The sequence below is a fragment of the Lactuca serriola genome, chromosome 6 (genome assembly GCF_051521515.1).
Source record: "Lactuca serriola cultivar US96UC23 chromosome 6, Lser_US96UC23_V15, whole genome shotgun sequence".
NCBI lineage: Eukaryota > Viridiplantae > Streptophyta > Magnoliopsida > Asterales > Asteraceae > Lactuca > Lactuca serriola.
The window spans coordinates 39,169,009-39,180,736 of NC_136413.1; the positions used below are offsets into that span (position 1 = coordinate 39,169,009).

Here is an 11,728-nt window from a genome sequence, read left to right on the forward strand (position 1 = left end):
ATTATTATAAAAATATATTCAAAGTTAATCCTTTCAGATTTTTTGTTTTATATAATTTTAAATATAATATAACAAAAATATGGTATGTTGTTTTTGTATGCGCTGAATGAGTTTTTTTTTACGTGCCTACGTAATTTTTATTTTTTGAAAAGAAAAAAATTAAGTTTAAAAAAAAGGAAATGAAAAAACTAACTTACTTGACACAAACAATACAAAGTAATTTTTTTTTCTGTTTTTTCTTCCCTGTAGATGGTATGACCCCAAAAAAGTTATCTTTTTTTGTGATCATAAAATGTCTTTTTCTTTTGCTATTGATGTGAAGAGATTTTTTTTATTACACTCCCATTTAGATTATGTACATATAAAAATATTTTTCAAAAAAAAAAAAATTAAACAGAGAAAAGAATCCCTTAAACAAAGATGCAAAAGGCCCCACATAAAATAAACGAAATAAATGAGAGGTGGCGCGTGTGTCCCAAGTGAGGCTAAAATTTGTTGGAATTTGGGTTTTACAACTTTTATAGCCTAGTTTGCATTTATTAAAATAGGTGGAGTGTAAAAATACAAACCCTTTTTATTTAGCAGCCGGCCGACGGGCAAGCCATTAATTGTCATTAAGATCTATAAATACATAAAATATATCAAAGAACGATCCAAAATACGATGGAGTTTAATTGGACTTTTGTTTTCGTTTCTTTCATAACTATTCTCTTTCTTCTTTACCTCCGAAAAAAATATGCCACAACCGGCGGAAAACGGCAACCACCAGCTCCACCAGGGTGGCCTGTGTTTGGTAACCTTTTCAATCTTGGTGCCATGCCACATAGAACTGTGGCCGGACTTGCCGCTGAATATGGTCCGGTCATTAGCTTAAAACTTGGCTCGGTGAACACAGTGGCGATCTTGAGTGCCAAGGCCGCCACTGAGTTTTTCAAGAATCATGATCTGACGTTCATGGAACGCACGATCACCGAGGCCAGTAAGTCTCACGGCTATGACAAATCTTCCTTAGCACTCGCTCCATACGGAATGTACTGGCGAGTGCTAAGGAAGATCTGTACAGTCGAGATGCTTGTGGCAAAAAGGATCAACGAGTCGATCGCCGTTAGGAGACGGTGCGTTGATGACATGTTAACTTGGATTGAAAAAGAAGCCGATTCAAGTGAAACTGGGACTGGGATCCACGTTGCAAAGTTTGTGTTCCTCTCATCGTTTAACCTACTAGGCAACCTCATGCTCTCCCGCAACTTGGCAGGCCCGGATTCTAAACTTGCATCCGAGTTTTTTACTGTGATGGTAGGGATGATGGAATGGGGCGGTCATCCGAATATATCGGATTTGTACCCGTGGCTGAAATGGTTCGATTTACAAGGGGTGAGAAAGAAAATGGACCGAGATGTTGGAAAAGCGATAGAAATAGCAACGGGGTGGGTAGAAGAGCGGGTGGAGGAGCGGAAAAATGGCATCGATAGACATAAGGACTTTTTGGACGTGTTGTTGGACTATGAGGGCACCGGAAAAGATGAACTAGAGAAGATGTCAGAGAGGGATATCACTATTTTTATTTTGGTGAGTTTTTGACTATTAATTTGTTGGTGTTTTCAATACTAATAGCACATCTTTCTAATTTTTTTCAGGAGATATTTTTGGCTGGGTCTGAAACAACTAGTAGTACGGTTGAATGGGCCCTAAGCGAGTTACTCAGGGCACCTGACAAAATGATACGGGCTAAACATGAGCTGAATTCAGTGATTGGCTCAAACGAAAAACTCGAAGAGAGTTCCATTGATAACCTTCCTTACCTACAAGCCATCATAAAGGAAACCCTACGTCTCCATGCTCCGATCCCATTTCTGGTCCCACGAAAGGCTGCCCACGACACCGACTTCATGGGATACCATATCCTAAAAGATACCCAATTGTTTGTAAATGCATGGGCCATAGGAAGGGACCCAGAATGTTGGGAAAACCCTAATTCATTTGAGCCCGAGAGGTTTTTGGGCTCAAAAGTTGACTACCGAGGTCAACACTTTGAACTCATACCATTTGGTGGAGGGAGAAGAATGTGTGTAGGGGTACCACTAGCGCACCGTGTGTTGCACCTTGTATTGGGTTCGTTGTTACACGAGTTTGATTGGGAGCTTGAAAGCCATGTGAAAGCCGAGACGCTGGACATGAATGATAAAATGGGAATTGTTGTTAGGAAACGGGAACCACTAATAGCGATACCCAAAAAGATTAAATGTTAGTTTATATATATGTTTGTTTATCGCTACATTATGAACTTTATTCAAGTAAATCTTCATGTATTGTGAAATTTATGTTAGGATTAAGGGCAAGAAATGATAAGTTGCGTGTTCTTTTTTATGATATAGTTTTATTTTCATATTTCCTAGTAGAACAGTATATTAAAAAAACATATTGAAATACAGCAAAGAATGTTTTTTTTTTTTTTTTGTTACAATTGAAAATATTTTAGTGGTATAAAATTCTAATAAAAGAAGAGATCAAGAACAATGTTATAAATTTATAGCGATTGAAAATAAAGAAAACATAAAAATGTGATTTATGATACAAAAATAAAAAGGACATTATATCAAACTTTTATGCATTTCTCCGTTATAATAATCTTATATAATAAATACCAATGACGAGCTTCGTGTTCGTGTGTAATTTCGTGGGGTAACTGCCCTCGGAAAAGATTGATAGCTAGCCAGTAGCCCAATCTTTTTGTACCCTTTGGAATATATGAACGCCAGAAGTGAAAAAGATTTTTTTTTTTAAAATAGGCGTCTTAAATGTCATCTCCCTATTATGTGGTGTAAATATAAATGTAAGTATGTAAACATTGGTTGTGGTAGTTAGGTAGGTTTTCACATGGAATTGGAAATCGGATCCCATGGCACCATATCTGAATCGAAACCTAATACATCTTGAAGGATCTTTGGGGCAATTTCGTATATCAAACAGATTGGACACGTGGAGTTGCAAAATTGGTACGAATGCGGTGTATACGGTGGAGGATCTCCGGAAAAAAATGGACGAATTTACCCCCACCTTACCAGGACCTAGAGTTGAATGGTTGAAAGAAGTCCCACTCAAAGTGTTGTGTTTCATTTGGCGGGCCAAATGGGGCAGAATCCCATCAACACAGGCATTGGAAGGTAGAGGTGTTCAAGTACCCTCAATAATTTGTGGGTATTGTCTAAATGGTGTTGAATCTGCAGACCATATTCTCATTCAGTGTGAGTTTGCAGTTATTGTGCGCAATTGGATAATGAATTGGTGTGGTATCAATCCGGGAGATATCGATAACTTAGACACACTCTTACACTCTGTAGCCAATTGGAGCCAGTGCACGACGAAGCGGAGAATACTTACGCTGATATGTTATGGCATGATTTGGAGTATTTGGAAAGCCCGGAATGAGAGGATCTTCAACCAGGTGAAGAGGAGTCCGACTCAGGTTATGGATGACATATAAGAATTGGTTCTCTATTAGTTAAAATATAGGGGATCAATGAGGCATATTCGGTGGTGTGATTGGATCGTGTCTCCATTTGCTCATTTATAAGCGGTGTATTTCTATATTTCCTTCTTTTCTCTCATGTAATCTTTATGTTGTACTTTTTCTTGCTGGGCTCATCTAGTTTCTTGCTAGGTGTGACCCTTTTATAAAATCGTTAACCGTTTCCAAAAAAAAAAAGTTAGGTAGGTTTAGTCATGTCCCCCTTTTAGTTTTATTCATCTTTTTATGCAATTATATCTTATCTGTTGCCTTCGTCTTAGCTTCTTGGCTCTTGCTAATCTAATCGTAGCCATTTATTTTTTCTATATAGTTTTATTAGCGGTATATATAACTGTCTTCCAAATATCATGCAAGAAAATGAGATAACTGTCTTGTATAGTGATAAAACTTTGGATATTAAAGTATATAAACTTATAGCAACCTATTATGAGGTAGCGGTGGAGGATTATGTATCAAGAGATGATGGAAATATTGATTTGGAAACAATTAAAAAGTGTTAGCAACAAAATTCTAAACTATATATATATATATATATATATATATATATATATATATATATATATATATATATATATATATATATATGGTGGAATAATATTATTCACCTAAAGGAAAACATTTGTCAACAACTATCCCTTATCCCTTCTCAAAACAACTTCCTCAAGCATTTCTCAATGTTAGTTCATCCACGTGGCGTGAACGACTTGGTCATCCTGAGACTCAAGTCTTCCAACATTTACTTTCCAAAAAGTTTATCTCGTGTAATAAAAAAGATCCTAGTATATTATGTCATGCTTGTCAACATGCCATGCTACTTTCCCATATCATGTCATTCATTATGATGTTTGGACTTCTCATTTAATAAGTCATAATGGAATATAATATTATGTCATTTTTCTTGATCAATATTCTTATTTTGTGTGGGTATATACATTGTGCAATAAACCTGATGTGTTTTCTAAATTTCCCCATTTTCGTGTATATGTCAATATCCAAATATTTCAATGTGATAATGGCAGAGAATTTGATACCAAACATTTTCACCATATTTGTGCCACTAATGGTATTCACATGCATTTATCTTGCCCTTACACATCTCAACAAAATGGAAAATCCGAACGCATGCTTTGTACTCTAAATAACACTATGCGAACCTTTTTGTTCCAAGCCCATCTTCAACCAACTAATTGGGTGGAATCCCATTATATGATCGCTCATTTCTTAAGTATCCTTCCTTCCACCACCCTCAAACATGACACTCAATTTCACAAACTCTTCCACAAACACCCTTCATACACCCCTCTTCGTGTTTTTGGTTGCCTATGTTATCCTCACCTCAACAACACTAATAAACTTCAACCCCGATCCGTCCCATACATCTTCCTTGGTTACCCTTCTAATCACAAAGGGTATCAGTGTCTCAATCTTCATACCAAAGAAATCATCATTTCCCATCATATTAGATTTGATGAATTTGGCTTTCCTTTTGGTTCCATCACTCCTCATCAATCTCCTGACTATGATTTATTAAATATTGAAGATCAACGAAACTGTTTCAATGATCCAACCATTCCCTCTCAATCTTCTCTATCACATCCCGAACAAATTCAACCACCATTGATACCCCCACCCAAAATATTGGCAGCAATGCTGATAACATTCCCTCCTAGTCTAATCTCGAGTCTTCTCCTTCTATTTCTAAGTCGCCCCCTCTCACGAACAATAATCCTCCATTAAACACTCCTCCCATTGTTCCTAATTCCACTCGCACTCATCCTATGCAAACCCGTGCTTGTCATGGCATCTTCAAGCCCATTGAAAAACTAAATCTTCACACCTAGTTTTCTCAGTCTCTGCTTCCCCAAAACTATTCTCAAGCATTTCAAGATCGAAATTGGTACAACTCTATGATTGAAGAATTTAATGCATTTGTTTCTAATAAGACTTGGGTACTTGTGCCTCGGCCTCCCACTGCAAATGTTGTTAATTGTATTTGGATTTTTAAAATAGAAACATAATGCAGATTGCTTGCTAGCTCGCTATAAGGCACAACTAGTGCTAATGGTCATAGTAAATGACCTAGTGCTAATTGTGATGAGACTTTTATCCCGATTGTGAAACCGGCTACTATCAGGACTATCCTCAGCCCGACTATTTCACACCACTTGTCGGTTCACCGGTTGGATGTGAAAAATGCATTTCTCCATGGTCACTTATAGGAGATTGTTTACGCACATCACCCTTGGGTTTTCATGATAGATCCCTACCGGATCATGTTTGCTTACTTCAGAAGTTTGTATTTGGACTCAAGCAAGCACTGTGAGTGTGGTATCATCGGGTTGCTTAGTTTATTATAGGTTTCTGGTTCACTAACAACAAATATGATTCTTCTTTGTTCATCTACATACAGGGTGCTCAGATTGCATACTTATTACTCTATGTCGAAGATATCTTTTTGATTGTATCATCTTCCACTCTCCTACAATACGTCATCACTGTTCTTCGTTCAAAATTTTCCATGACTGACCTAGGTACTCTGAACTATTCTTTAGGTATTACGGTAACTAGAGACAACCATGGCATGTTCTTATCTGAGCAGAAGTATGCCACCGGGATTCTTAAGCGGGCTTAGATGCTTAGTTGCAAACCCACCCACACTCCTGCTAACACATTAGCTAAGTTTGACGACACCAGACCTGTAACACCTAGTTTCTGGTCATTTCTTAATTCGGGATCGTGATCTGAATATCGATTATCATAAGGCTTTGGTCTTTAAGGGAAGAAAGATTTAGACCTATTGGGATGTCGGTAATATAGGTTATGGGATCCAAGCCCTCGGTACGTGTTTTGGAGTCAAAGGGGTAATATGGGAAGAAGTGATGTTTCGGGCTTCTTACATGAATTAAGAATCTTAGTTCGATATGGTTTTAGTCAAAGTAATATGATAGGTTTGTGAAGCTCTTCAATACCTTTTTGAGCATATAAAGATCATCGAAATCGGAGTTTAAACGAAGATGTTATAGCTATTTAAAGTTGAGTGGGATTTATGGATTTTCAATTTACGTTGGGCATGCAAAAGGTGTACGTTGGTTGTAAACCATAAAAAGGATCACGAGCATCATTAAGTACGTTGGGCGTATGTATGGAGTATGTTGGGGGTACTCATCCAGAATCCAAACCCTAATTTTTAGGGTTCTGTCCCGATTTAAGCAACTTAAGTACCTTGAGGCCTACCCATTTCCAGCCTCCAGCCTCCATCCTCCCTAACCCTAGTTTCAAAACCTTAATATTTGAGAGCTTGTTTTAGACCTTTAAAGGGTTCTTGGTGCCTTGTAGAAGATAGAGAAGTTCATCCTTGTGGATTGTTGTGGCTAGAGCTTGGATATCCATGACTTTTATCATATTTGCAAGCTTCTAGAGGCATCAAGCTTCAAAATTTATGGCTCTTTAGTGTAGATCTAGTTTTGGGTTATGTTTTGAGCATGTTTTAGTCCCATGGCTTGGATCTTGTGAGTAGAAGTTACTCTAGAACCTTTGAGCCTCATTTCAAGTCATTTTTAAGGTCATTAAGTCATAAAAAATGAATCTTGATGGACATAACTCTTCTATGTATAAGTTAGTTGTCCTTTGGTGAAGTTATGAATCCAAAGTCATAAAGTCAGGAACTTTATGGCTTAAGATGTCCCTTAGAGTCAGGTCTGAGAGTTGGGCATTGGGTCTTAAAGTATTAAGATTTTAGAAAGTTGTTTTGGCCTCAGCTAGAGTACGTTGTACGTATCTCTCTGGTACGTTATGCTTAACGAGTCTCGACCTACTTCTTTTTTGGTGATCAACCAGTATGTGGGGCGTATATGTGGAGTACGTTGAGCATTCTCCCAGATGCGCATGTGGTCCATTTTTGGGGCTTAGGTCATTAGGAGTTTTCGTTCATGATTGTTAGGTTAAGTATGGGAAGGGTAAAAGGGGTCTTTTACCATTATTAACTTAGAATAAAAATTGGACCCTTGGTAATGGGTTATTACCTTAATTATTGATTAGGAATGATTTTAGATATGTTCAGTGTGAGGAGCCCTTATAGCAGCCGCATGCGTGTGATTCAGATATCTTCAATTCGAGGTAAGTCTCTTCACTGTACCCGTGGGTCGAAGGCACCAATGTCAGCCCACTAGGGTGAGTTATGTAGAATGCTAGTTGTCTTTGTGACTCTTGCATTGTATGTTGGGTTGGGCTCATTAACATGCATATAAGGTTGGGCTTATTTATATAAGTAGACTGGGCCCATCATATGTTGGGGCTAGGCCCATTGTATGACAGGCTAGGTCCATTTGTAAGTACGGTTGGGCCTATTGACTAGGAAGGGTTATGCCCATTATTATGGGTTGGGCCCAATATACGGGGGCTAGGTCTAATGATATGTATGGTATGTGGTATTTTGGGAACTCACTGATCTTTGTGCTTAGTTATGTGTTTATGGTTTCAGGTACTTCCGGTTGCAAAAGGGAAGAGCCCAGCGTGACTGCACAACATCCCCAGTGTTTTCCACATTTGCTATTTATGACATATACTCTGATGATAAAATGATTTAATTATTGTAACTGGTTTTGGAACACCTAAATTGTATGGTTTAAGTGTTTTTAAAATGAAACTTTTACTCTTAATTTTTGGGACGTTACAAGTTGGTATCAGAGCCTTGGTTTGAGGGATTCAGGCACACTTTTAGGTGTAAATGAAATTAAACTAAGGATTTGGTAATCTTTTGAATGAAAACAAGTTTCTAAAAAGATTTTTATAAATAAAAAGGGGGTGTGATGTGTGCAATTAGCTGAGCTCAAGTAAGTGATTCCTAGAATACCTATGGATGTTGATATATTTTATGATATGGAATGCTTGCATGCTAGGATAAGGCTAAGGATACCTTCAGGAATTGCATGATAGATTGGCCTGATTTGTGATTCCTTGTAGCCTAGGAGGATTTGGATGTTATGCTAGATTTGGAATCTATATTAGTGAAAGTGATTTTTAAGTGTATGCTTTAAAAATTGTATACGTTAGGATCATATAGCCCTAGAATGACTGATTTATCCTTATTTCCTGTTCCTTGTTTGGTTATGGTCCTAGGGTAGAATCATTTATTCGACAGCCTATTTGATCCAATATTGTGGATAATTTGCATGCATAAGGTAACCGGCAGTAGAGTGTTAGTTCCTTGCATGGTAGTAGCAAGTGAGTTTTAGATGCCTTTTTGATTGATTTGTGGTTTGGAGTGTTACTGAACGAATGTTGTTTGCTTTGTGCTTTGTGGGACTCTTGTGGATGTGAGTTAACTATTAAGTGAATGTGTTAACTTACATGCTGAAAAGGTTAAACAATCTCAGAGTGACTGATTTGGCCCTATTACGCAACTCTCATTTGAGTCCAACCGTTGTAGGGATGAGTCTTTTACTTAAAGGATTATCTAAGCTTTGTTGCATGTAATTGTATTCATAAAGTAGTTAACTGACATTAGTGGGAGTTCTTCAGCAGCTGATGGCATGGTGAGGTCAGGAACCTAGGAGAGCCTAAGAAGTGTTTTAGTGGGTTTGGATGCGCTGCTTGGCAGGGTACTTGGACTTCCAATTTTAGAAGGCGACTTAGAGGACCCACGATAATTCTTAGGGAGAGTATGGATAGATGTGGAAGGTTGTATTTGGCTCGTACTACTGAAAGCACAAGATCCGTACTCGAATCGAGGAAAGTCATAGAGATTATAGGGAGCCTGTACGATGAGGATTCTTTGGGTATTTTCTGATCAATTGTGTGATTTCTTTTCAATATGGTGATGAGCATGGGTAGAGGAGGTTCAGGTTCTGGTTTAGGCAGGTGTTGGTACTGAGCCGTTTGAGGAGCGAATATGGGAGTTCATCGCGTCGGAGATCACCCACGGTATTTTGGAGCAGACTCCTGTGATCTTCGGTTCAGTCAAGGCGGGGATATGGAGTTTATGAATGAGCGTATAGGTGTGTTCCACACCGAGATTGTGGATATTGTGGGAGCTTGCACTTTGTCCTTTCGCGAGTTCCGTGCTTGTGGAGCTCCCATGTTCTTTGGGGATAAGGATCCCATTGCTAGTAGGAGGTGGTTAGCGGACATGGTGAACGCTTTCCGGACAAGCTTCTGCCCCGACGGGACGAAGGTCATATTTTTTATTGTCTTTGGAAAGACAAAGCTCGTGTCTGGTAGGAGGAAGTAAATTTCGCTTTGGGAGGAGAAGCTATTGAGATAATGACTTGGGATGAGGTTGTGACCTGGTTTAGGTCAGAGTTTACACCAGCTATCGAGGTGTAGCAGTTGGCGAGGGAGTTTTATGACCTTCTCCAGACGACCGAGACTGTGGCAGAGATCAAAGCCAAATTCATGGAAAGGGCTTTATTAGTTCGACAGTACGCTGCAGATGAGGAGATGAAGAACACAAGGTACGATAATATGCTGATGGACGATATTAAGGAATATGTGAGCATACCCAACTGCAAGACCCTTGAGGATGTGATTGCTAGATCCTGGGAACGGGAGATTGATTTGGAGCACATCGGGAAAAAGGAAGACAAATTAGGTTTGGACAGTTGTGGATCTTGCGAAGAGGCCAAAGACTCAGGATTCGCGAGTAGGAGGCCATCAGGGATGGGGTCGGTGTGCCAAGTGTGAGAGAACTCATGATGGGAGCTATCAGAAGACATGAAGGGGATGTTTTAGTTGCGGTTAGATGGATCATTTCAGTAGGGATTGTCCTCGGGGATCGGTTTCAATGTGTTTTCACTACAATCAGGTGGTCCACAAGAAGGTCGATTGTCTGAGGTTAATGAGTGGAGTAGTGAAAGCACCTGCTCCAGTTACTTTGAGGATTATTGATGGCCGCGAGGGAAGGGTAGAAGTTATAACAGTAAGGGGTCGAGCATTGCAGTTGCATGCATGGTAGAACAAAGTTTCATCAGACGCTACTGCAGGTATGTTCCATTTTCATTTTCTTCACACCATATCATATATATATATATATATATATATATATATATATATGCTTTTGGATCATGCATTTGTGTTTGTAAAACATTATTTCCCGTTTAGTTTCTATATGATTGCCTGATTATTATTATCAAGGGTCGTCATATGCCATTTTGCATACCGAGAGTCATGAGTGGATCACATCTTGTTGAGATAGATTTAGGTTATCAGCTATTATGGTATGGGCCCTTGTTGGTAGTGAGCTAGGGGTCCTTCTCGGAGGAATTTGTAGTCAGTTTTGATGTGTTAATTCAACACAATGGGTCAGTGAGAGCTGTAGTGCAGGTTCATTTGATTACTGAATTTCAAGATAGTGTAGGGTGTAAGGGATTGGTCAAAACACGATTTAAAGGGGTTTGCCTCCAAGTTCATGTTCTGGGATTGTAAATGTGGTCCACGCATCAGAAGCTTCCCAGGAGGATCTCATGGAAGCTGGTCGTTCCCTTCTAGGACAATGAAATTATAGTTCAAGGGTGCTTGTATCGCTCCGGATGGACGACCATCGACTATGGAAAGACTCTTTGACCCAATCGCTATCGCTAGTAAGGTGAGAGCAATAGTGAGTGAGTAACGATTTTGGTCGCATAAGTATTTTCAGACGCTGGGATTGTCAAGGAATATAAACTATATTCATTAGAGATGTTCTAAGTGCGTCGATATTTCGGAAAGTGGGTTGTTGGATTAGTGATCTGTCCGTTCCGGTAAAGGGTTTAACATTCGTTGTCATTATCTAGGTTGGCAGAGCGCGGTTGAATCTAAGTGGGGAGAACTGCTAGGATTATTGGGAATAATTCCAGGTACGGAAAAAGGAAGAATTCCATACGTTAGTCAAGTGGAGAGCCAGGTCTAGTTGCGGTGTGGATTGAGGTTTGCACAATAAATGGGAGTGTTGTAAGACTACAGGGTAGTTGTAGCATACACTAGGTGATAGGCTGTCAAGGAAGTGTTGTAAGACTGCGATGGAGTCGTTGCATCTACCAGAATGAGATAAGCCATTGTATAAGTGATGGTTGGGCTGTTGGAGGATCACAACGAATGCATGGGTCAATTCAGATAGTTTTGTTGGTCGACCACTCCTTATTTGGAATGAGGATATTTGGATTTGTGACAATGTTCTAGATTTGTATGGCCCTCGAGGAGTAAGACTCGTGGGCGAGGCCCGTT

General features: G+C 39.2%; 2 protein-coding genes across 2 annotated transcripts; both read left to right on the forward strand.

Moving 5' to 3' along the window:
- Window positions 1-658: 658 nt before the first annotated feature.
- On the forward strand, window positions 659-2,370 carry LOC145058613 (cytochrome P450 76A2-like). The gene is made up of 2 exons (XM_079006494.1): window positions 659-1,569; window positions 1,638-2,370. The coding sequence occupies exons 1-2, from the start codon at window positions 664-666 to the stop codon at window positions 2,247-2,249; spliced, it is 1,518 nt and encodes a 505-aa protein (XP_078862620.1). The 5' UTR covers window positions 659-663; the 3' UTR covers window positions 2,250-2,370.
- A 529-nt stretch (window positions 2,371-2,899) lies between these two features.
- Window positions 2,900-3,484, forward strand: LOC145059667 (uncharacterized). The gene has a single exon (XM_079007480.1). The coding sequence runs from the start codon at window positions 2,900-2,902 to the stop codon at window positions 3,482-3,484; it is 585 nt and encodes a 194-aa protein (XP_078863606.1).
- Window positions 3,485-11,728: the final 8,244 nt, after the last annotated feature.

Coding starts and splice junctions, on each gene's coding strand:
- LOC145058613 (XM_079006494.1), top strand. CDS start 664: ATGGAGTTTAATTGGACTTTTGTTTTCGTTTCTTTCATAACTATTCTC. Junction 1,570..1,637: donor ATATCACTATTTTTATTTTG/GTGAGTTTTTGA, acceptor AATTTTTTTCAG/GAGATATTTTTGGCTGGGTC.
- LOC145059667 (XM_079007480.1), top strand. CDS start 2,900: ATGGCACCATATCTGAATCGAAACCTAATACATCTTGAAGGATCTTTG.